The sequence below is a fragment of the Salminus brasiliensis genome, chromosome 15, assembly GCF_030463535.1.
Source record: "Salminus brasiliensis chromosome 15, fSalBra1.hap2, whole genome shotgun sequence".
In the NCBI taxonomy this organism is placed as follows: domain Eukaryota; kingdom Metazoa; phylum Chordata; class Actinopteri; order Characiformes; family Bryconidae; genus Salminus; species Salminus brasiliensis.
Window position 1 is genome coordinate 24,241,765 of NC_132892.1, and position 26,252 is coordinate 24,268,016.

At 39.3% G+C, this 26,252-nt stretch overlaps 1 protein-coding gene across 2 annotated transcripts in view; it reads right to left on the bottom strand.

The window, feature by feature from the left end:
- Positions 1-12,319: 12,319 nt before the first annotated feature.
- The window catches only part of arhgef7b (Rho guanine nucleotide exchange factor (GEF) 7b), a 38,195-nt gene continuing 24,262 nt past the window's right edge, over positions 12,320-26,252 (bottom strand). Inside the window, exons 10-22 of one of the 2 annotated variants that reach the window (XM_072656763.1) lie at positions 25,607-25,745; positions 24,843-24,902; positions 22,177-22,323; positions 21,167-21,253; positions 20,878-20,947; positions 20,575-20,714; positions 20,011-20,232; positions 19,675-19,768; positions 18,713-18,802; positions 16,246-16,425; positions 14,597-14,696; positions 14,465-14,519; positions 12,320-14,160 (exon numbers count right to left, since the gene is read on the bottom strand). In XM_072656763.1, coding sequence (XP_072512864.1) covers positions 14,038-14,160; positions 14,465-14,519; positions 14,597-14,696; positions 16,246-16,425; positions 18,713-18,802; positions 19,675-19,768; positions 20,011-20,232; positions 20,575-20,714; positions 20,878-20,947; positions 21,167-21,253; positions 22,177-22,323; positions 24,843-24,902; positions 25,607-25,745 — 1,507 coding nt within the window. In that variant the 3' untranslated portion in view covers positions 12,320-14,037. The remainder of the gene's footprint in view (positions 14,161-14,464; positions 14,520-14,596; positions 14,697-16,245; positions 16,426-18,712; positions 18,803-19,674; positions 19,769-20,010; positions 20,233-20,574; positions 20,715-20,877; positions 20,948-21,166; positions 21,254-22,176; positions 22,324-24,842; positions 24,903-25,606; positions 25,746-26,252) is intronic. The other variant, XM_072656764.1, reaches the window with a different exon arrangement.

Below are 26,252 nucleotides of genomic sequence, written 5' to 3' on the forward strand. Positions count from 1 at the left end.
CCACAAATGTTCTTCACAATTACACAATAAAAGTGGTTCTTCTTTGGCATTATGCAGAGAGAGATTTAAAAGGGGGCTCAGAGTGGTCCAGTGGACTAAGGCACTACCACTATGACTTAAGGATCACAGTCTGCCATCAGCAGTCAAAGCCTGACGGAGCTAATTGGCCACTGATTTCTCCAGATGGGTAGATAGCTCACTCTCTCTTCCCAATTGACTTCGGTGTGATGCTAGCCGGCACGGGATACTACCTAACACTTTCCTTCAAAAAGAGCCATTGGCTGGTTGCACATGTGTCAGAGGAGGCATGTGTCAGTCCTCACTCTTCCAGTGTCAGGAGCATTATATGTAATAGTACAGAGTACTAACAAATGGGTTGGGTAACTGGCTAGCTAAAAAGTGGTGAGTAAAGCTGGGTAAGAGACAAATGCATGTTTATTTTTTATGAGCGGTAATGGATGGTGTTGGTATATAGCATTATCATTAATATTAATATTAAATCATATTTGTTTTTTGTTTACTGCAGGGAGTGAAAATGTTTACCATTCTCCAGTGAAGAAAGCAGTCTTAGATCTGGACTTCTACAATGGGCATGCTGTGAACCACAGAATGACTACACAACTACAGTGGTGTTTATACTGTACATAATGATGTTTTTGGTAAACAATGATGTCATTGCCAGATGTTTATTTGTTTATATGTTTATTGGCATGCTGACAGGTCCAAGATGCAACCTGAATCATAACCTGTGGTCTAATGTGGTTTAATGTTGCTATAAGAAGGCATTCGGCCAGTATTCTGGGGAATACTGAAAGTCCAGCTGCAAAACCAGTAAGTACTTAAACTAAGCTCCCATTGGTCCAACAAGAGTGCAATTTGATGCCAAATGTAAATAATCTGGTTTGCTAAAAAATGCTGTGTTGATATGATAAGAAATACATTTTGTTAGCGCAATCAAAATGTTTAGCCAGTCAAAACAATCGGAACATGGTATGATGTGGACACTGCACACCACACATGTGATACTACTGTACAGCTTCATTTGAAGTAATGACAATGGGCTGCCTACTTCTACATGTGTCAGCTTAGCATCGCTGTCATACTAAAACCTCGTTTTTTATTTTTTGCCTTCAAATTTAGAATCATCGGAACATCTAACAGTATGTTAGAAGAATGAGAATCTGTGTTGTATAAATAAGAGTTCAGAGGTCTTATTTGGTCTTATTTGGTTGCATGCCCTTATTCTACATATTCACACATTTGTGTAGCACTAAAGCATTAAAGTTGGCTCTGGTTGCACATGCAAAAATTTTAAAACTGTGAAAAATATTCCTTGGAGCGGCACAATAAAAGAGCATTTCAGTGGATTGTTCTTTGTAAAAGTGACACTCCAGTGGAAAGACCTTCTAAAGTCTAACCTCCTAAACTCCTTGGAACCACCAGTTTTTCATAGCTTTTTTCCCCCCACTGTTATATCTCAGGAACGACTTAGCCAGCATTGCTTTGCATGTACTTACTGATTAGTAATCCGGGTGTAATAAAAGTAACAGAGAATAAGGGGTTAAAGAACATCTATGAGATGTAAACGTTCTATACAACATCAAAAAACGGGTCCTCTACAGGTTGCCAGATGGTTTTTGGACATATTGTTCTGGGTAAAAGTAGTTCTGTTTTTGCTATCATTTCAAAGGGGATTCTTAAGTAAAGGTGATTGTTATACGATATATCGTTGCTGTCACACAAAAACCTTGTATCTCCTATCAGGTTTTCACTTTTTGACATGAATTTGTCAGTTTTGATGATGAATGGACCAATGTAAATGCTCCAAAATGACATGGATTTTTTTTTATATTGACTTCCATTGAAATTACAGAGGTTTTTTCTTTTACTGTAAAGTTGCAATTTTGGAGATGTGTTCGTGACAGCGATGATATGTGGAAGCCTAACAACTCTTTAATGGTTCTTTTCCGAGTAAAATTATTCTTCTCTATGCTGGGAAACCACTTGTATGTAGTTCTTTAAAGAACCTTTAAAAACACTGAATACTTAAATGATCTGTGTCTTGACTTTGTGGAGCTGTGTATGGTTTAATACAATAAGGTTCTGCTATTATTGCAAGTCAAAGAACTATTTTTCCAATATTAAATAGAACCTCTTTTACTTACAATGTAGCAAAAAGGGTTCTATTTAGCACCAAAAGGACTCAATTATTGCTAGAACGGTTCACTTTCAGAACACTTTGTGATCCATCTGATAACCATCCTTAGGATGGTTTAGTCCACTGCTGATGTGGAGGGTCTTTAAAATTTCAAAAGGTTTGTCACACTCCCACTCGCATCAAATCTCTTGAAAGGTTCCATATAGAGTATAAGTGGTTCTGCTGCTGTGTGTACTGAAATGCCTAGAAACTTCGTTTGTATTATATTGTAATGTATCCATACAGGTGGACTATAGCAGCAAAGATCCAGAAGTTTGATGCAGCCATTAACGCCAGACAGCTGTGGCAGTAACAGAGTCAGTACTCACCTCCTGTAGTCTTCTTCTGGCTTCCTTCTGTCTTCCTCCCCTTCAGGCTTTCTTCTGTCTGACACATCCCTCCTTGTGTTGATGTCGGTAAAGTCCATGAGGGCTTCTTTCCTCCTCTCCTAAGGTCCACCTCCCAAGGTTTCTGTCAGCTTAGTCCTCTGGCTGCTAGAAGATCCTAGGCTAGTCACAGCATGTGTCTGTGTCAGTGTGTGAAGCGGAGGAGAGAGAAAGGGAAGGAAAAAGAGAGAGAAGGAAAGAGAGAGAGACAGAGTTCCTCCTCCTTTAGCTTGACAGCATCTGCTGTCTTGTCCATGTGAGACGCTGCTGCCTCCTCCTGTCTTTTCCCCCTCCCTCTCTCGCTCTCTCTCTCGATCACTCCTCCCCTCCCTCTTCCCTCCTCCCTCTCCTCTTGTCTTTCCCTAGCGCTTCCTCAAACATCTCACATCAGTAGCTCCAGGCTCACACTGGAGAACTTCATCTGGAGCTGCTGGTCCACCTTGAAAAAGAGGCTTGAGGATGAGAGACAGATTCTGAGAAAGACAGAGAGAGAGAGAGAGAGAGCATCAGGAAGTACAGAGAGAATGGAAGTGAGAGAGAGAGAAGACAGGGGAGAATTACTGAGAAAGAGAGGAGACAGGGGCATGACAGTGAGTAAGAGTGAGAGAGAGATGGTGGAGAATTAGCAAGAGAGAGAGAGAAAACAGGACAGAGGGAGTGAGAGAGTGAGAGACAGTGGAGAATTAGCAAGAAAGAGTGAGAGAGAGGACAGAGGGAGTGAGAGACAGTGGAGAATTAGCAAGAAAGAATGTGAGAGAGAGAGAGAGAGGACAGAGGTAGTGAGAGACAGTGGAGAATTAGCATGGAAGGGTGAGAAAGAGAGGACAGAGGGAGTGAGAGAGTGAGAGACAGTGGAGAATTATCATGGAAGGGAGAGAGAAAACAGAGGGAGTGAGAGACAGTGGAGAATTAGCAAGAGAGGGAGAGAAGGAGAGGACAGAGAGCTGGAGTAAGAATGAGAATGAGAAAGTAGGAGAAAGAGAGGGAGAAAGAGGGCAGAGCGAGCAGAGTGAGTGGGAGAGAAAACAAAAAGACAGGAAAAGGGCGTGAGAGAAAGAGGGCGAGAGCGAGAGAGATGGTCAAGTCAGCCAACCTCTGTGGCCTTTTATCCACTGTACTCCTGTACAGTGCCGTGCCCCCCCCCCCCACACACACACACCACCAACACCAACACCACTTTGCCTTCCAAGAGCATGAATATATTATTAGCCGTTACAAAAGGACCGGTGCATTGTTTATGAATTACCAGCTCACCCCGTCAACAAAGAGCATTTTCATAAGAAACCTCCATTTCATTTCAGCTTCAATTTGATTACCAGCCGAAGAATAGCGGCCCTCTGGCCAAGCAACCCCCCCACCACCACCACCACCACCCCCCCAAGGCTCTTTTCTATTTTCTCTTTCTTTTCTCTCTCTCTCTTTCTCTCTCTTTTTTTATTCATGCCTATTGAAAGGCCCTTTATTGCTTTCCTTTCAATACGCGAGCGGACCAAAAGGCTTTTTAGAGTAAACCACTGACAAAAAAAAAAATATTGCTCCGCTATTTTGCCCTATAAACAGAGCTGCTGTTAAAGAGAGTGTGCTGCTCCACGCCTTTCTTCCCTTTCATCTCTCTCTCTTTTTTTTTATAAAACCTGCAAAGGCTAGAAATTAATGACAGGCTAGTGGAGACACACAGAGGAGAGAGAGTGAGAGAGAGAGAGAGAGAGAGAGAGAGAGAGAGAGAGAGAGAGAGAGAGAGAGACGCATTGAGAGTAAATGAAAGGTGAGACTGAGCGAAAAAAAGAGAGAGAGCAAGAGATGGAAAGTGAGAGATAGAGGAGCGGAGAGTAAATAAGAGAGACGTGAATAGAAAGAGAGAAAAAGGGAATAAAAAAGAGCAAAAGAGAGAGAGAATGAGAGAGAGAGAGCACGAAGAGAAAGACAGAGAAAGGCAGAGAAATAAACAATGAAAGTGAAAGAAAGAGAGAAAGGCATGGAGAGTAAGAGAGACAAAGAGGGACAGAAAGAAAGAGATGAAGAAAGAATCCAATAGAGGGAGAGAAAGCAGGAAAGACATGGAGAGAAAGAAACACTGAAAGTGTGCAAGAGAGAGTGAGGGGGGGCATGGAGAATAAATGAGACATGGAGAGAGAAAATGAGACACTGAGAGTAAAAGAGTGAAAAGGAGAGACAGAAAGGAGAAGGAATTGAGAGTGAGAAACAAAGGGAGAGAAAGAGAGAGAGATAGAAAGCTAGAGAGAGAGAGAGAGAGAGAGACATGGACATGGAGAGAAAAGAGAGAGAGAGAGAAAGAAGGAAATAGCAAAAAGGAGAGAGCAGGAGAGAGAGAGACATGGGGAGAGAGAGGGATACCGAGAAGTGCTTACAGCCTCACAGTACAATGTGAGTCAAATCTAAATGATGGCCAGCCGCTGAATGAATGGAGCCTGGCGTAGTCGACACAGTTTTAGAGGAGAGTGTGAGCGGTAGGGGAGTGTGTTAAAGTGTGTATAGAAGGGCCAGGAGTTTGCCCGGTTGGACATGGAGGGGGGTGTCTGCACCTGATTGATCCCCAGTGGTGAAGAGAAAAAAAAAAGAAGGAAAAGACACCTTGATGGTTTTGGAGCGCTACAATTACGCAGCTGCCGCTGGCTTTTGTTAAGGGTCCGCTGCGAGTCTGCGTCATTGGGATACAAGGCTATCGATGGCAGCCAGGTCTCTATGGCTTTCACTGGAGCACAATGCAGTCCTTTCCCTCTCTCTCTCTCTCTCACTCTCTTTCTTTTTCTCTGTTCTCGCTCACCGAGAGCGATTATGAAACAGCGCATTAAAAGTGAATGCACTCTGGTGAGTAACAGGTTGGGAGAGTCTAAAGGGGACATGTGAAAAGCTCACTTGTTCAGTTCTGGTGCACCTAAATTTGAGTATCTGGAGCACTTACCAACCCACAAACTGTGAAGTAAGACAACCCTGTGAGTTCCCTGTGGGCTGCCCTGGTCTAAAATCCTAGGATTGAACACAACATTCTGATTTTGCTTCCCTTCATAAGTCAGAAAGGGAGACATTAGGTTCGGTGTTCTGCGAAAACCACTGAAGGACTCTGAACTCATAGTCAGCTTCCTGAAACCAGTTTGAGATCAGGCTGGAGGTTGCCTTTAAAAGCTGGGTAAACTGTGGTCATGAAGGGGCGCACACAGTCAGCAACAATACTCAAGTAGGCTGTGATGTTCAAGCAATGGTTGATTGATATTGACAGGCCCAAGGCATGCCAAGACATACCTTCCCCACACCTTTACACCATGGGTCCATGGGTACAAGTTTTTACCACTGACCCTACCATCTGTGTGCCTTTGTTTTTCCCAGTCCGGTTTTCATATGTCCAGTTTTGGTGAGACCTGTGCCCACTGCAGCCTCAGCTTTGTGTTTTAGGCTGAGATTATTAAAACCCGACATGGTCTTCATGGTCTTCATGGTCTTCTGTAGCCCACCCACCTCAAGGTTGGTTGTGTTGTGCATTCTGAGATGCTTTTCTGCTGACCACAGTTGTACAGAGTGGTTATCTGAGTTACCGTAGCCTTTCTGTCAGCTCCAACCAGTCTGATCATTCTCAGTTAACCTTTTTCTTCAACAGAGTGTTTCCAACTGTAGAATTGTCATTCTGAGTAAGCTCTAGAGACACAATGCTGAAAATCTAGAATTAGTCAAACCAACAATCAGTCCAGGCTCACAATCACTGAGACCCCATTCTGACGGCTGATGTGAACATTGCCTAAAGCTGCTGGGCCGTGTCCGCATGAATGCCACAAGATTGGCTGAATGGATCATTGCATGAGTGAATAGCTGTAGAGGTCTTCCTGGTAAAGTGCCCATGTTTTGCTGAAGTGTGTACAAATCCCTGGAATTTGACCCAAAGAGGAAGGCCCTTAGGTTTTCTGTGATAAGATCATTTTAAAGGTTTCTCATCTGATTGCGTTCAGGTGGGGACAGACGTACACCCCTCTACTCCTCCTCTTTCTCTCGCTTGACCTCAGGCATTAATAATAGCACATTCAGCTCCCAGGACACCAATCAGACAGAAGTTTCATTTGTGTCCTTCTTTTCCTGCAGGCCTACTGTACTCTTGTTCTTCGTGCCCTTGTTAAGGAAGCTGTTCCGGACTCTGCTCTTATCTCCACAGCTCCGGGAGATAAATTAAGACCCTCCTTTTGGATGTTTTTTTTTTCTTATGCTCCTTTGTATGTATGGGCGAATATTGAACTGGAGACAAAGGTGACTGATACATTATTCATCTGCGGGCGAAGGCAGGAAGGGCCATGTGAAAGGAAAGCTGACATTTGAGCTTTTCACCAACATCTGCAAAATTATATCCTGCCCATTGTGAGTCAATGAGGGCCAGTCAGCGTCCATAAAAGAAGAAAGGAATGAAATTGACTTGTCACTGTAATAAAAGCAGGGGTATATACATCCCTAACCATCAGGTGTATATGTCTATGAGGAGAGAAAGGAGGGGGGGGGGGGGGTTGTTGTGTTTCATTCTCTGTCCTTATGAATAGGAATCAATCTATCCATCCCCAGACCAGCTTGGACCACTCTTGTGAATAGAATAAAGAAATGATTTCTCTTTGATGTGACCGACTGAGTACCCTCCTCCCACGACTGTGCAGTGATACAGGGCGGCTTTACTGACTCCAGATCAGCCTGTGTCGTCTGCACGTACTTACACACTTCAACAAACCTTAAACACTACTCATAGACCAGTGAGCTCAGAGAGGTGGTTCCCTGGTCCTTCATTATCTTTACTACCCTTTTTAGTGGCGTATTCCTTTAACAATGCTGTAGAAGGCGTTTATTCAGTGTATTAAACTGTTTGACCTCCTTTTTGTCAATGTATAAATAGTATATGACTGAGTATGTGATTATGTCTGGGTGAAAAATGCTCAGATACGCTTTAACAGGTTCATTTACAACCCTGTTATTAGATCGCTCACAGGAGCCACCTAGCATAGCATAGCTTTGTTTTAGCACTATAACAAGTAAGCTGTGTCCTCTCAGCACTGTGTGCAGTTAAAGAGCTAGCTAAAGAGATTGTAGCAGAGTTAGCTTTTAGCCTAGCCCTCACTGCAGTGTTTGGCTTTCTTGAGTATACTGTTAAAAGTTTGGAGGTTCTTCAGTTCAAAAGTTCTTACAGTATAGTAAGGTTCCTCAAAGCACCTTAAGAGGTTCCTCCAGTTTCAAATTGAAGAACCTTCAAAAGGTCCTCAAGGATCTTATACTCCTCTCAACTTGAGGGAGTTTTTCCTTGCCACTGTTGCCACTAGCTTCTCTAGGATCTCTGTAAAGCTGCTTTGTGACAACATTTTCTGTAAAAAGCGCTATATAAATAAAAAAAATGAATTGAAAAATTTAATACTTTTAACAGTGTACCAGTAAAAGAAACTAGTTTGTACCAGTTTGTTTTTGAGAGAGCAGACATTGGAAAGAAGAGATGGTAAAAGCTGGTCAGCTAGGCAAACCACTCGTTACTCAGCTTCCACTTCGTCCTGTGCTGAGTTTGTGCTCCCCGTCTACGGACACTGGCATGAGGCCTGGTTTACATAGCAAGTCATATTCCCAAACCGTTGCTCTCGAGTGTTGCAAGTATCAACATCATACTTTTTGAAGCTTTAGTTGTTGAAAGGCTGTCTCTAGCAGGTGCTAGCTGAGGGTATGTAAGTTTTGGGGGCGTAAGTACAATGATGCCAAGAATATAATTAATAAAACCCCTTTTAATGAGAGAACTCTGATAGCTTAAGGTGCACCTATTGCTGACATAGCTTGTATAATGGCTGTGATTACCAACCACCAATAGAATGGGAAGCTCTGGAGCAGCTGAACAAGAGCCTCCAAGTGTCGACTAGAGGGTTACAAAACCACCAGCACTGGGCTGTGGAGCAGTGGTTCTCTAGAGTGATGAAGCTCAATCCAATATCTATGAGATGAGGTTGGAGTGAGGTTTGCAACCCAAAACTGGTCATCCAACATCAGTACCTGACCTCACCAATGTTCTTCTGCCTGAATGCAGTCAGAGCCTGACAACAATGTTCCAGAATCTAGTGTCCAAGTCTTTCCAGAAGTGAAGAAGCTGATGCTGCAGCAAAGGGTGGGCAGTCTCCCAACTAATACCCTTGATTTTAGATAGAAACATGGACGCATGTCCTTTGGAGGTCCATGGAGGTCCTTTTGACCATATAATATTATCTGATGTCAGTTAATCTCTATCTTTCTCAAAGCACAGGTACACACACACACACAAACACACAGCCCTTTACCTGCAGCTGATGCCACCCAAGCCAGTGCCCAATTAAGTGACAGCTAACATTTTCTCTCGCTTTCTTGTTTTCCTCAGCTGCCGAAGGCTTTGTCCTCATGTTAATGCCTTCGGAACGTCATTCTCTTCCCAAATGTCACTGTCGCCTCAGCGCCCATACAAAAAAGAACAACCTGCCTTTTTCTGCATGGGCCGAGGCCAGCGATTAAAATCTCCCACAATGCCTTGCTATCCCTGAGGATCGCGCGTCTTTAGAATCTTTTGATTTCTGCTCATTGTTTGTTATAATAGGGAGGAGGTGGAGGGAGCAGTCTGAGGACAAAAAAACACAAACATTTCTCACATTTTACACTCACACACACACACACACACACACACACACACACACACACACACACACACACATCACACCTGTGAGCAGAAGTCTCCAGTTCCAGCAGCACAGACAATACAAGCAATACAAAAAGAAATAAACAAGTCACAAATGCAGACGAATCCTGCAGAATTAATTCTTACATTTTTCTGAGGCTGTCAGATAAACAACAGCAGCAGCAACTTTGACAGATCCAATAGAGAAGACTTGGCCTTTAACTTTGCAGCCATTCAGCTGTTCCAGCTCTGAGTAGAGACTGTCCACTCTATTCAGAGACATACAGAAGCTGGGCAGAGAGACAAAAATGTAACTGAATTTGCTTCTTTCCGGTCAGGGTCACACTGGGTCCAGAGCCTACCCAGAATCACTGGATGCAAGGACACAAACGTAACAGGCTATGGAATTCTGATGTTTAAGGACACAAACGTAACAGGCTTTGAAATTCCGATATGTAAGGACACAAACGTAACAGGCTGTGGAATTCTGATGTTTAAGAACACAAACGTAACAGGCTTTGAAATTCCGATATGTAAGGACACAAACGTAACAGGCTGTGGAATTCCGATATGTAAGGACACAAACGTAACAGGCTGTGGAATTCCGATATGTAAGGACACAAACGTAACAGGCTGTGGAATTCCGATATGTAAGGACACAAATGTAACAGGCTGTGGAATTCCGATATGTAAGGACACAAACGTAACAGGCTGTGGAATTCCGATATGTAAGGACACAAACGTAACAGGCTGTGGAACTCCAATATGTAAGGACACAAACGTAACAAGCTGTGGAATTCCGATTTGTGATTAAACAAAGGAAACAGGTTGCGGAATTCCAAAAGGTAATTACCTAAATTTAACAGGTTGCACAATTCCCATTAACAAACACAACAATTTGTTGAATTCCAATACTTTGTTACACAAACATAAGTTGTGGAATTCCAATACGAAATTACACAAACGTAATGTTGCATATAACATTTTAATTCACTCAAAGGTAATGTAGTCTGTATGAACAGGCTTTGTTAGCTTTAATTATGTCTAAATAAACAGAGATAATTCATTAACCTGTACTTTCATTCATTCTTTTTAGAGACTGACTGTTGATTCAGAGACATACAGAAGCTGGGCAGAGAAAAGTGACAAAAATGAAGGAAGAATCAGCAAATGAAGAAAGAAGGAGAGATTGGTTCTGGTCATGTGATCAGTATTAGTCCAACTCAACATCGATTGGCACCCTAACGCACAACCATACCAACATCTGCCTGCTTTCACTAGCCAGTCATTTAGCATGTGTGTGTTTTCAGTCTTCATCACTGGGATCCACATGCAAACCCCCATTTTGGCTCAACAGTTTCCACCTCCATTGCTGTCCCCAACCCAAACCTGGATTACCCACACACAATGGGAAGGAAAAGCGTGGGCAGACCGGCAACAATAGAGGAATTAACAGGAAGCGGTTGAGGGCTCACGCCAAGCCAATATTCCTGGGCAGAGCGAGAAGGTTCATGCGATGGAGGTTTGGAACACAGGCACACCAGGAGAGGCCTAAGCCCCGATTCAGAAAGCAGCTCAGGGCAGCACTGCTGATTTCACATGATGATCCATCATCACTGTGCTCCAAAGAAAACACACACCACACAATGTGGATACTGGGTGTTTCTGAGATTTGCATGTGATGTAAACTTTCTGAAGAACTTTATGCATTTATTTTTTATTTGTTTTTAAATTCCCTCTTTTATTATATATCTACTACAAATGTCCATTCTCACCGTTGTTCCAGGTTATAATATAAAGAAATTAAAATATACTGCTTAATTTAGTTTTTAGTTTGTTTAATTACATCTCGGAATTCCACAACTCCCTGTATTTGTGTAATTACATATCAGAAACCCACAACTTGCTCCAATTATGTAATTACATCTCGGAATTCCACAACTTGCTACAAATGTCATTTCAGTTTGGGAATTCCACACCTTGCTGCATTTGCGTAGTTACATCTTGAGGTTTCACAACTTTCTGTATTTGTATAATTACATCTCTGAATTCCACAACTTGTTGCAGTTATAATTATATTTGGGAATTTAATAACTCATTGCTCGCTGCATTTGTGTAATTACCTAACTTGCTACAATTATGTAATTACGTCTCAGAATTCCACAATTCGCTGCATTTGCGCAATTACGTCTCAAAATTCCACAACTCACTGCATTTATGTAATTACATCAGGGAATTCCACAACTTTCTGTATTTGTATAATTACATCTCTAAATTTCACAACTAGCTGCAGTAGTTTATTTATTTATGTATGTATTTATATACATCTCAGAATTCTATAGCTTGCTACAATTGTGTTATTACATCTCAGAATTTTTCAACTTCGTAGCACTTTTCATAATCCATCTTTAAATAATCAATATTATTGGTTGACAAATTTCAAAGGAATGAAGGTCTATCAGTTTCACTGCTATATAACCCAATGCTGGGAAGCTTCATACCCCTCCAACTAAAACTTGACAGAAGAAATTAAGCAATCTGTGTAAACTGTATGAGCTTGTGTTGCCAAAGGGTCCTCTTGGTATAGCGGAGTTCACTAATTACCCAGGTTTTCTTGATCCTTTTGGACAAATACATACATTAAGAACACAAGCATTAAGAACGTCACTTTTAGTACACAAGAGCTGAAATATACCAGAGTACGACACATGTCCAACAAAATCTCCAGACTCTCATTCACGCTTTTAAAATTGGCATAAAAGAACCATCACCGTGCTAGAGATGTGACACTGTGAAGAACCTTGATTAGATGTCAATAACAAAATGACCCAGTGTCAGAGGTTGTACAGTGCTTCATGGCTAGTTGTACAGTGCAAAGTCATGGCTAGCTGGCCATAAAATCACGCAATGCTGATTTGTTTGTTGGGGAAGTCTGCTTGACTGCATGCTTGACTGAACAAGATGAAAAGGGTGGGCTACTTCCATGTCAAAGTCTCAGTGGGCTATTCTAAACACGCTGAAAGTGTGATGTTATTGCATCATTAGCAAATAAGACAGTCATGCCACTTGCAGGATAAATAATGAATAAGCAAGTTTTATTTTGTTTAATCCACATACATCATCATACAGATTAGAGTGAGAAAGAAAGAATGAACAGGAGAAAAGAAAGAAACAGAATAGAAAAGAACAGAAATGGTAAAATGAAAAGACAGGAACAGAACAGAAAAGAGAGGAAACAGTACCACGCGAACAATGGAACAGGTCCAGCATAGACGAGGTTTGCATTAGACGGCTTTTCATTTTATTTAAATACATAAATTAGACAGACAACATGGAAGATTCTTAAGTTGTCAGTTAAGTAGCACTGTAGCACTGCATATTCAATTATCTGTTGCATATGTCATCTTTCTTACAAAAGGTATTGGAATTGCAGAGAAAAATGCCAAGGAATTTCTGGAAACGGTTTCCAAAAAAAGGCACATTCCTGCAGATCTTTTGGAATATAGGCTAGAAATTAGTTTCTGCACAGATTTGTTAGTGAAATAACAACAAATTAAAAACAAAAGACTCTTTAAGCGGTAAAATAAGTCAACGCCTGCCTGGTGTCACAATGGTATAACCTGACTGAATTAAGACGAAATTGAGGTAATTCAAAAATAGCAAAGTTAAAAGTTAAGACCCCTCCCCCCAATTGGTTCCAGTACTGTATTGCTGTGATTCCTTGCTGGAATTAAGTTATTTTACTGTTTCACAGTGTTGGCTATAGATTCCAAGAAGGTATTTGATTAAAAGAACCCAGGCTAAACTAAAAGACTCGCTTCAGTGAAGAACCCTGGCTAAGAGGCTTGCTTTAGTGAAAATCCGAGACGGAAAGACTTGCTTTAGTGAAGAACCCAGGCTAAACCAAAGGACACGTTTTAGTGAAGGACCCAGGCCAAACTAAAAGACTCACTTCAGTGAAGAACCCAGGCTAAACCAAAGGACATGTTTTAGTGAAGGACCCAGGCTAAACTGAAAGACTTGCTTTAGCATTAAACCCAAGCTAATCTGCAAAATTACCTTGAGTAACAGACCCAGGCTAAACTAAACTTGCTTTACAGAAGGACCCAGGCAGTGTAGTGGCTACCATTTTTTCTTAGTAATCCCTGAGACTCCCAGTCTAAATCAGAGTCAAACTGGGAACCATGTGACATCAGCTTTTTTATATATATATATATATATATAAAAGAACATGCTGGACACACTTTCAGTGAAAATACAGAAAGAAAAGTATTAGCAATGCTAGCAACACCGGAAATATGAGTATATAAGAAACCTTTCTCAGGAAGAATTTTTCATACTTACCAATAATTATATATTAGTATATTTCTTGTTAAATGTGTCCAAAAGAAATACAATTTAAGGCATAACTAAAGCTGTTTTTGGCCACTTATTCCAATAGCTGTTCCTCGATTTATACTTACAGTTCGGAGGCTAACCTTCCATTTGGCAAAGACCAGCAAATTTGGCACTGGCTAACATCTTAAGAGAGTCCATAGCAGGCCTTAATCCAGTGATAGGAAGAGGAAAGATCTGGTCCAGTTCAGTCATTTTAGCATCTCTATTATCTTCAGGCTCAAGTCAAAACAAAAGGTTATTTGGTCAAAAGTCAAGTCTGGTTCTTCAACTCAATAACGCATGATACATTAACGCTGCATTAAAAGATGCAGTTTTTTCATCGTACAGTGTCCAGTGTTCTCTCGTTCCGGTGCCAAGCATGGACCGCATGCATACTGGCTTAACATCCCTGACCGACTTTATAAATTGGTCTCATCCCAAGATGGGTCGTTCATGCTTTTTAATACTCTCCTGACTATCTTCTCCAGCTCTTTTCTTGCCTTCTGCTCCTCCTCTAGAGTCCTCTTCATCCTCTTATTGTCCTGGAAACAGAATTACAACATACTTTTTTTAATACCCTAGGTTTCAAAAGAAACTATGAGAGTGAGCAGGTGTCCCAGTACTTTTGTCCAAATAGTGTAGCAACATTAACCACTAGGGTTTTATACCAAAGGGTCAACTGAATATGAATACAATTACAATTTGGTTGAATATTACACAAATTGTAAAACATGACTTGAACCTTTTCCCAATCCTTATCTTTCATATTTTGTTACATTAAATTACCTTAATATGACTCATATTGGCTGTAACCTAAAACATCAAATAACACAAAAAATATGGCACCTGTTTGAGTTCCTGAACTTCATCCCTCAGTGCATAAACAGTGTCCACCAGAGTCCTTTAAAGAAAATATCACAGATTAGTCAAAAATAATATTCAAAATTCCTCCATTCGTATTCCACTAAATGTCCCTACCTTTCTTCAATTACTGTCTGCCCATTGCTCTTTGTTTCTTCCACAATGATCTTCTCCTCTTCAGGGAAAAGCATATGAGGCCCTGACTCCTTTCTTGAGCCTGTCCCAAACAAATAGGAAATTTGAGTTGAATGGAAACTAGTGATCTGTGATCGAAACTTTTAAATACACAGTGCCAGTGTTCACCATAAATGCCAGATAATCCATGCACATAATGATCCTTACATATGGGAACAGAAATTGCATCACAATAAATAAATGAACACTAGATTCATGTAATAGAATAATGAAGTCAAAAAAATAAAAATAAATATATATATATATATATATATATATATATAAAACAAAAGTTGACAATAAAAGTCACAGACAATGACCATTAAACCTTCAATTCCCATTCAAACCCACACTCACTAGGTTCAACATTAAATAAATAAATAAAAATAAATAAAAATCATCACACATAACAGACGAGGCCACAAAGAAACTAAATATTTTAAATTATTCATAGCCACAAAAACTAAGAGAAAATGTAACTGAAGGAATCAAGCTAAACAAATGCTCTAATGTCAAGTCTATAGGGAAACTCAAAAAAAAAGGGGAAGACATTGGGTAATAAGACTAAGAGGTGGGTAATATGACAACATGGTCTCATTATAGAATTAAAAGTCTTCATTTACCATAAAAAGACAGTTCAATATCAGCTTCAGCTTAAAGAACTTCTAAACCACAAGCAGCAATAACTGTATATTTGCACAGTAACAAACAAATCTGATTGAATTTGCAAACAATGAATACAAATGTTGGTGCATTTTACAGGCAAAAGCTACACATTAAGATACATCTATGGTTTAAATTTGAGTTTACATACACTCAGGTACACAAGTGCTATATTATAAGTGGCTATATTGGGCTTTCAGTGATTTCATTAAACCTCCTGAGGCAGAATGAGTCTACAACATATGGAACAGAAAAAAAGTTATGATATGAAAGTTTAGGATAGTCAGATGAGACCATAGATCGACTTGTTTGGAATAAAGGCATGTTTGGAAGAGTAAAGGTGAGGCATTCAAACCCATCGCTGTACCAACTGTTAAGGATGGTGGTGGTAGCATCATGCTCTGGGGCTGTTCTGAATCTGGAAGCAGGACTAGATTAGAATTTTTCAGCATAACCTCAATCCAACAGCTTGATGTTTGACCAGAACAATGACTCCAAACACATCACAGGTGCTTGTGGAACAAAAATAGTAGGCTTTTTTTTTTTTGGCAACATAAGGCTTTCCCAAGGCTAAGCGAAGGGACACTGAATCATTTACTATGTATTGTGCTGGATGTATTTTTGAGTATGTATAATTTTTGCTCATTTATTTTTGTGTTGATTTTTTTTATCTAAAAATGTATGTTGAAAAATAAAAATTCAAAAAAATGACTGAAAGTCCGATATTGCCATGATTTATATGTTCATGATAAGTATGTAAACTTGCAACCACAGATGTATATTCGGTCTTGTCATGATACAGCAAGACATGTTTTAATTATTGCCATATCATCCACCATTAAACGAGGCAGCCACTAAAATATCAAAACAAAGAAAGAAAGCCAACACGTTCTAGTTCTGAGGAGATGTATGTGAGCAGCAGCCCTTACGAGAGATGGAACCCATTCTGTAACTATGGGCAGTCCAAATACTGTCATAGTCCGAGTCTTCCGATTGGTCGGATGAGGGTTCGAGGCGCAACATGCTGGTACGGCAACCCACAGCATCCACACACGATTGGTCAACGTCAGCCAGCACGTGATTATGCATCAAATCAGTGCCTTGCCATGCTAATAATTTGGGAGGTGGGTCAAACCAACCAGATGGGGTGAAAAAAACGGGGTAGGATTCGAAAGGCAGGTAAAAAGAGTTGGAATAAAAGTAATATCAAAGCAAGAGTAAAAGGGACATTGGAGGATTTGTGGAATCGGCACAAATTGTGCAGGACCAAGTGAAGAAAAGGGTGAAAATGAGGAAAGAAGAAGACAAGAAAGAGTAAGTTGTTAAAACAGGTTTGAAGACATTTAAAGACATGCTGAAGAGTTTGAAGACTGCAGTAGTCAACGGGCCTTTCGAAAATGTGGCACTGGGTCAGATTCATAAAACATTTATTTACTGTGATTTACTGTGATGAGAGCAAACAACGGCGCAGAAACACATTTGCCCGTAGTCAAAAATGAGGATTAAGGGTGTGTTTTACTGTTTGCGTGATCTGTGGCTCTACCAGCCTTTTCCATTATTTGCATGTGCCGTCACCACCAAGCAAAAACGTAAGATCTGCAACAGTCGTACCATTAATTTCCTGGTAAGATGCCAATGAGGATTTAATGTTTTTTTCTGTAATGTTTTCCAACATGCAATTATAAATAAATTAAATGTTCAGTAAAAAAAAAAAAAAAAAAAAAACATTAGTTAAACTAGTCTTATCTGTAAGTTGCAAACAGATACAGACTGGCTGTTTGTATACTGACTTAGTTTATGTCAAAACTGAGAGCCCCTGTATATCTGGAAGCTTTCTCTTTCACTTGTTTGGGGTCTTGTCATGCTTTTATTCCTTGTTATCCAACTTAAAAAAAAAATAATTATATATGTTGCTGTATTTTACTAAACTGCACATCTGCTTCTTTTCTTGTTTTTTTTCCTTTGCAATATTGCAATATTGTTTTTTCTGATGACACTACCATAAATGTCATGATTAGAATTTCATTATCATTTCACACATTTTGTGTTGAGTAGCTTTTTGAATCTGTAAACTTTTATGAATCTGACCCACTGCTGCATTTTCACTTGTGCCTAAAGAGAGATTAAAGTTAGTGTAAGTGGGAAGATTATATAATTAAATAACATTGTCTGCACAATGTAGGCCCTCTAGTGGTGTAGATGCCAGCGTCCACGTTTTAAGAGGGAGTGATAAGATTAGCTTAATGAACCACATGCCCTACCGCCTGTGACACAAAAGCATTGCAGTTCTTAAAGAAAAGCCCTGAATATGTCGAAAGGAATCAGCACCAATAATTCTGAAACTGTCCATTCATATAGCTGACATTATTTAGGCATGATTTCAGCAGTTTAAGTGTGTGCTAATTAATAAGGCAAAATTAACATTCTGACCAAAGTTAGGCTTGATTTTTAGAATGCCTTCCAGGATTACTGGACAAGTACAAGAGCTAAGAAGTCATATTTCTTCCATTTCTAGATACTCTCCAGCCAACAGCAGCTGACTCACAGAAATCAATTACGCAAAAAGCATCATTATAGTCCTACTTCTAGGAGCTTGCACAATGCAGCCAGCTCCAGAAGTTCTGTGTAATTTGCCCTCACAGCAGCAGTATTTCAGGGAAATATCTAGTGCTGAGGTAGGTGAGGGCCAGGACATCATCTTCTTAAGAGGTTAAGAGAGACCAACAAGTTCCAGCTTCCTACTGCCAGCATAGTCACATTCACAGTCAAATTTGAATAAAGATGTATACAAATTTTAAAAAGAACAGCATTTTCACTGAACGGATAGGATGGGTGTCCATCTCTTCAGTACTGATAAGCAACAGAGCTGCAACAAAGGAAGAAAAAAGTGGGTAGTGCTCTCTTTCAAGCACTCAACTAGGGCATCCACTATCCATTATACTTTTATCTGCTATTACTTTGACAATTAATAAAGCAATCAGTAATTTAAAAAAAAGGTCAAACAAGACTTCATAAGAATACTAAAGGCCATCAGATTCAGTTTCTTCATGTCCAAGAGAGACCAGTAGGGAATGTTAAAATATACCTTAACATGCAAAAAACAGTCACAGAGGATAAACTGATGATTAATATATATTTTTTTTAATTATTAATTAATTTAAGTTGAGAACTTATGACATTCCTATATTCAACAACATTGTCTGACCAATTGTTAGTATGAGTGGCCGACTTCATAAGCACTGGGAATGTTGCTGGTGGTGCTGACTGTTTATTCCGGGTACTATGACGGTACTGAGAACTTTCAATAATAGAATTCCCAAATTAGCCTCGATCAGTCAAAGCGCCAAACAATCTGACCTCAGTTAAACTAAAAAAAAAATTCATAAATGTTCTTACTTGAGTTGAGTGTTTGTCGTGTCTTGGCACTAGTGCAGTATGCCTCGATTACTTTCAGGATCTGTGCATCCTCTTCCAGGGCTGCAGTGCCTTAAAGGGCAACAGGACATGGGTTAAACATTGAATGAGAAATGGAACATGAACATGAAACTGCCATCATTTATCCTTATCAGGTTTTGACAGATTCAATATAACAGTAAGGAAGTACAGAATCCAAATCCTTATTGCTTATAGGGGTGTATGAATCATTTGGTAAATTTGTGATTCGATTCTGAACTAATAATTAAAGCATTTAATAAACATTGTGCTCATCTTTAGGGCATTTTCACTCTAACAAATTTAAATAACATTTGGCACGTTGTTTTATGGTCTGTATTAAACTGCTCTTTGAATAGTGTTTTCAATTCCTTTTTTGTACTTAATGTACACTATATTATATATTGGGATACATGCTCATTTACTGTGTCTTCAAAAATCAAGGACATCCATTCTGCTTTTGTCGGAGTAACTGTCTGTACTGTCCAGGGAAGACAGCTTTCTACAAGATTTTAGAGCATTGCTGAGAGGACTTGATTGCATTCAGCGACAAGAGCATTATGTAGGTCAGGATGTTGGATGATCAGCACCCCACCTCACCTCCATCTTCTAAACTCATCCCAAAAGAATTTAATGGAGCACCTATTCTATTGGCAGTACTTCTCTTCGGGACTAGACAAGCTGTCTGTGTTCATATCGGCACATCTGTGTCAGCAAATGGTGCAACTTATAGCAGCTGAAAGCATTCATTAGAAGGGGTGTCCACAAACATTTGGACGTTCATTGTGAGGTCAGAGACTTACACCCGAGCTCTTAATAATCAATAAAAGTTTACAGTTAGCTATAATTAGTATTTTTAGATGAAGAACTAGTTTAAACTTTCCCCAAAGAAGAAGATTTATACCAAACAAGAAATGCGCACATACTTTTCCTCACAGCAAATTCTTCATCTGAGGGCTTCCTCTCAGGTTTACGTTTATGCAAAAGCTTCTTCATACTCTTGGGGCTTTTGCTCAGATCCTGCATAAGAAGATAAAAATACCAATGAAATAGGAAACGTAATAACATACATAAAAGGCCTTGATCTTCACAGTACCTTAAGGAAAAAGCCTTATAAGGGCATATTAAGATAAAAAATTGCAGTGATCCATCTACATCTCAGAAATAGCTACACTTACACTTACAACCCAAATTATTGACACACAGTGCACAAATACATTATTAACTGAATATTAATGGAACAGCCATTCAAACATCCAAACCTCTTTATAGGACAAAGCAGCTGAGGGTTTGAGAGGAGGTGCTGGTCTAAGGCAACTAAGACTCCATGGTTTTTGGGTTTTCGGGGGCTCCAGAGGACCCCACATCATGGTGCTGTGCGGGGTGCCATGTGAAGATGGATGCGGAAGTGTGTGGTAGGCTGGTGCGCCGCTTGCTCCTCGACTCTCTGAGTGTCTGGACGGTGTGACGGGGTGTGAGGGGAGCTGGAAGCGAATAACATTCACAAAGGCTATTTTTTTTAAAATCAGAATCAGAAATACTTTATTTATCCCAGGAGGAAAAATGCAGTTTTTACATTTGCAATTGTACATGTAAGAATAAACACTCTATAAATCCTGGTACTGGAGTACCCCTGCAAATAATGGCCTTTCTTTGAGGAACAACCCATATGTTATTTATCAGGGCATCTATATTAATTCTGTGGGGGGTTTTTTTTTTAACAAAAAAAAAAAAAAAAAACACTTACTGTACAGACAAGTAGCTTTACATATAATTCTCTTCACATGCAACTCTCTCATTCACAATGCATTCCAGCATGTACTTACTGTATGACATGGCACAGATTGTGGTTTTAAACTGGAAGTGCTGGCTGATGTGCGTTTGGTCTGGCGGTGAAGATGCTCCACCCACTCCAATAGATCCTGCTGGTTGTTGCAGATCACCTGGATCCTGTCAATCATAGTCCCTACAAGAGCACACAGACAAAGTATGTAGTTTTAGATACATCATAAAAAACATTGCTTTCACAACACTGAAGCATTATTTAGTGTATATTGGTCTTTGCTTATCTAATACTACCTGTCCAAATAGTATTAGGTAAGCAAAGGCTAATATACACTAATACTCACCCGATATTTCAAAAGCATTCCTTGTGTCTTCACTTTTGATGACCGTCATTCCTGTTAAAGGAAGCTTCCCCTAAAGACAAAAATTACACCATGACTTCCTGCTGTCACACATCATGCTTCCTAAGGTCTACTGTGACTGGTTCATTACTGCATATTTGATGCAATCCATTAAACAATATCATAAATATCAATATCAACATGAATAAAAAAAAAGTGACATGAGTATCACAAGAATCATATCTGCTATTTGAAGCCTGCTTCATGACTCAGATCATCCACTGTTCAGTACCTGATAGATGAAGCAGCTCATCCGAGGGCTGGCGGAGAGGACAAGTAACACATGAGGAAAGAGCAGGAGGTAACGCTCATTCTTCTCCTAAGGAAATATGGGGGAAAAAAAAAAAAACCATTATACAGTATCAATTTACACCAAACACACCAAACAAACAAACAGCCTTTTTGATAGGACACCTTTCAAATCTCTCCAGCAAGACTTCAGTTACCTCTGTGCCTCAATTCTTCAAACATTCTTTTTGAGGTCCTTTGATAGAGTGTATTGGCCAATATCATGTACTGATCTAATTTTTTACCAGTATTTTTAGTGCTGGTACTCTACTGTACCTTCAAAATCACTCCATGTTCAGTATGTGTGCTATGTGAAGGGGTGTGACAAACAAATAAATAAATAAACAGACAAACCCTGGTTTATTTTTGTTTAATTAGAACAGACATTTGTGCATGTGAAAGTTTGTTCCATGTAGCACAGTATAGTCCCTTGAAATAGTAAAATAGTTAATGCAGCCTGTAGTGTGTTAATTAAGCTGTAAAGTGTAAACTTTAGCATGTCTGAGACAGTTTAGTATGAATACATGTACCACTACAGCCCTATGTGTGTCACAGCTACAGTGTAAATAAAATGCACTGTGACAAAACCGACCATAACAATCTAAATAAATTCATATAACATAACATGCTTTTGTATACATTTGTTTTTACACTGCAAAATAAAAATAAAAAAGATGTTACATTTTTTTTAATATGTTAAACTGTATATATTATGTAAATAAATGATATGGGAATCTGTGCTATGAGAAAAACATGCAAAAAATGCTATATTTAAGTTTTGTTCACTAATTTTATTATGTTGTTATGAAGTTATTTTAGAGAAACTAGAGAATGTGTTTATAGGGAAGCATCATTAACAGTTCAAAAGAACACTATATCCTATAAGCAATATATCCTGTAAGTTGCTAGCAGTTATTTCATATGATGTGCCATAATCCCTGGTGCTGTGCTCACCTCACTGCCATGGTTCTGCAAAAAGACTTGAGACATATAGATGACGGAGCCTAGAGTCTTGATGCCTTCTCCCTCCCAGCCACGCACCGGCTCAGTCAGAATCTGCAGCTCCAGCTCCTTCCTCTTTCTCACTTCTTGACACTGAGCCTGAGGTCAAGCAAATACACACATTTGTCAATGTGAATATTACTTTACAAAATGTAGATTTAAGCATCATTCAGTTATTTAGTCTGCACAGAAACACAAAATACTTTCTGCAAAATTATAAATTCTTGTTACTTTTTACTGGATGTATGTTTACCTAGAGCTGGGCAATATGACAATAGTTTATTGTATCAAAATAAAGTTTGTTATCATGATACACAATATGCTTTTCTAAGCATATCGAGGATATGGTCAACGCTTAATAAATACCAATCAACAGCACATTTCATACAAACAGTGCAATTAGTCTGGTTTAACTGGATGAAGTACAGAAGAAGTATCTAAATAGTATTTTTTTAAATAATCTGCCACGACTAATGTTTTTTGTCTGCGATCGTGTCTAAATGTGAATATCGTGTATCATGAAAACATAACATTTAAATACCATGATACAATATTTTTACCATATCGCCCAGCCTTATTTTCACCTGCATCTTAATTGGTGAGATAAAGGTTTTTAAATGTGCTTAAGAGCCTAAAAAGTCTGTATATACACACTAATCATATTTACAATAACCAGTTTAGCAGTTTTGTGATCACATATTTAATTACCACCACATTTTTTAAATTGTTAATTGTATTCTAACTTCATTCTTTGTGCTTCATCATTGTTCACACATTTAAAAAAAACAATAATTTCTGACAAAGTATTTAAATTCGTGATGTTTTACCATATTTTTGTAACCCAATAGAGTTTTTTTGTTATTAAAAACACTGACTTCAAACATCTGAACAGTAAGATCACAGTTTGGAATCCACGCACAATCCATAGGATACACTGCATGTCCTCTCAGCCTTTCACAGCAATTTCTCTCTCTCTGATTTGTATTCCACGTCCCACAATCCTCTTTGCACCAGTCTGGCAGGGGTTTTTGCCCAACTATCACAGTGAAGCCGCACGGACAAGACAAAAGCCTCTGAACTCGCATATTCCAACAATGAGGCCGCGCCACAAAGATGGAGAGAACGTGGCAAACGAACACAAAAACGAGGACAAAGGCGGGACGTGTGCGGACAGTGCTAATGAAACGTTGCGCCCTGTCCACTTTCTCCCCCTCTGTCTCTGTCTTTCTCTTTCCGACAGTCTATTCTCTGTAACAGAATGATAAGAGGTGTTCAGAGAGGGGAGGCGGGAGGCTGAGCTGAACTGTGACAGACAGACTGGGAACAATACAGAGAGAGAGAGAACAGAGGGATTTATGTACTTGTGCCAAGGGGAGGATTTTGCAGGCACATAAACTGAACACAGTCCAAAAGGGCTTAATACAGTCACTGCACAAAACAAACTATAGGGGTGGGCGGTATACTGGTATGTCATTGTTTCCTGACATAAATGTTGCCACATCACAGATACTCCGATATTCTAGAGGACAGTGAATCACGAACAGCCTCCAAGATTAATAATTATGACCTTGAAACAATTATTATTATATTATTATAGGTGCATAGGTTATTGTCTTCAGTTTGGAAAATCGTTCATATTACACCCCTGCCATATTAGTGTTAGCATAATGACCACACTTAACCAAACATGACCTGAAGGGCATTTTACAAAAGAAACCTTAGTACAGGGATGGGAGGTATAATGGTCTGAAAGTAAAAACCAGCATGTCATTGTCCCATACTGACCATATACTGGACAGTGTGACAAATCTAAAAACAGTGAACCCCACCCCATCCAGTAGAATCCATTAAACAAACTTCAGAAATAAATATTCATTTGTATATTGCCACTGATGAGCAAAAAGGCTCTAAAATAACTTCTCTAAAATCTTTTTATAGTGACTTCCATTAAAAGTAAATACGTTTTTTTTCCTTCTATAAAGTCGCTATTTTGGAGAAGCAAGATTTTTTTATGACAGTGATGATATAACTGTCTGGATGTAGAGTACATTGGAAATATGCAAATTACCTGGCCAATAAGCCTTCATTTGCTCAACAAAACAAAAGTATTAAAATTAGTACTAATAATATCACTGCAATGAGCAGCGGTATTACGTGCGTCAGTAGGTTCATTCCATCATTTTTAAATCTCTCCTTAAGTTACCTCTGGTGTTCTAATGGTAAATTAGATGTAGCTTAATTACAGCAATGATGACAATAAATAATTACAATGTTAGTGGTAGGCCTAAACCAACCAACCAATAAAAGCCCCTGTGAAAGGAAACAATTGTAAAAGCCATTTACAATAACAGGGTTGCAAGTACGCAAAACTGCACCTAAGCATTTCTCACCCAAACCAAAATTACAAACTATATATCAAGCAACAACTTAAAACACTCATTCTACAACTTAAACATGCATTCTACAACACCGTAAAGATAAATCTAAAACCAAAACTCAAGAGATGCAGTAACAGATGCAACAATATCAAGAAATCCAAATGACCCACCACACAGCTCTGCCACGGCTTTCAAGTCTTTAATGAAAAGAAACCTTAAAATCAAGAGCAGGTGACTTACCGAGAGGTTCTTGAATGTAGGCAGGCTTTTCTGAATGTCTGGGCGATCTGGGTGAAACTCCTAATGAGGACAGGGAAGGTTAAAAAGAAATGAGATTCTATTAAGTGCCTTGAGATGCATCCTTAGCCAATTAAATAGTCAGAACCATGAATTTAAAATAAACAACTAATATCAATCAATTAATAAAAAAAATAATAATACAGCATTGCTTTAACGCAAAATTCTTATTTTTTCACTTTGACAAGTTTGAATTTGGAAGCTCTTTTTTATTTTAATCTTTTTGCGCTGACTTCCAGTGAAGACTGTTAAGAAGGATTTTTTCTTCTCCCCGTGGATTTTTGTGTGACTAAAATGTTGTATAATTACAAAAAAATCTAAAAATGTACACAATTCTCCTGTACACCCCAAATGTAGCACCCCCAAAAAATATAACCTACAAACTACATTTGGGCTAAGAGGAAAACTTTTGCCTTAAGTAGTCCTGAAAGGTTTCAGAGTGTCACACACACTGTATTCAAATGTTTGTGGACACCCCTTCTAATGCATTCAGCTACATCACATTGCACCCATTGCTGGCATAGATGAGCAAATGCGCACGCACACAGCTTGTCTACTCTCTGTTACTCTCAGTTACTTCAACAACAACAGAATAAACTTCAGCTCCCTTGATTTTGGAAGAAATAATGAATCAGCAGGTGTCCTAATACTTTTGTCCATATAGCGTTTGAGTGATTGTTAATTCAGTCTTAAACATGCAGCAGTACCTCCATGTGCCTTTCCAGCTCCTGGAGCAAAGTGGGGTACCTGTCCAGTCTCATGAAAGGTTTACTCAGGCTGGTGGTGAGGGTGAGAATGCCAGGAGTACTCGCACCTTTACTCTCCATGAACTCACCCAGCTCTTCGCTGCACATGACACACACACACACACACACACACACACACACACACACACAGTATAAGAACATTACTACTGCTTTAAATTCAAAGTCACTGATCGTTCTTTAACCTCTCCACAGTTTCTCCCAGCAAGTTTTAAAGTCAACATGAATGAAATATTACGCTGTCCTTCTGAACGTCATCAAGCACAGGTCTAGTTATGTCTAAATGACATAAGCAGCTAGCCTAGTTTGCATAGCCAGCCAACTAAAAGGTCATCTTTGAAAACGCTTAACAGGTTCTTGATACAACAGGCCATATGAATGAATTTCATGTGATGGATTTAAAAGCTATCTTGTATATTTATTAAATTTCACTTGCACTAGTCTCCTTGCAAACAACAGCAATAGAAATGTCATACAACTACACACAAGCAATACATTATAAATAAAGTTTGAATTTCTATCTCTTAAATCACAAATTTAACCCCTGCATAAAGTCGTAGAACAACATAAAAAAAACATACATAAATAT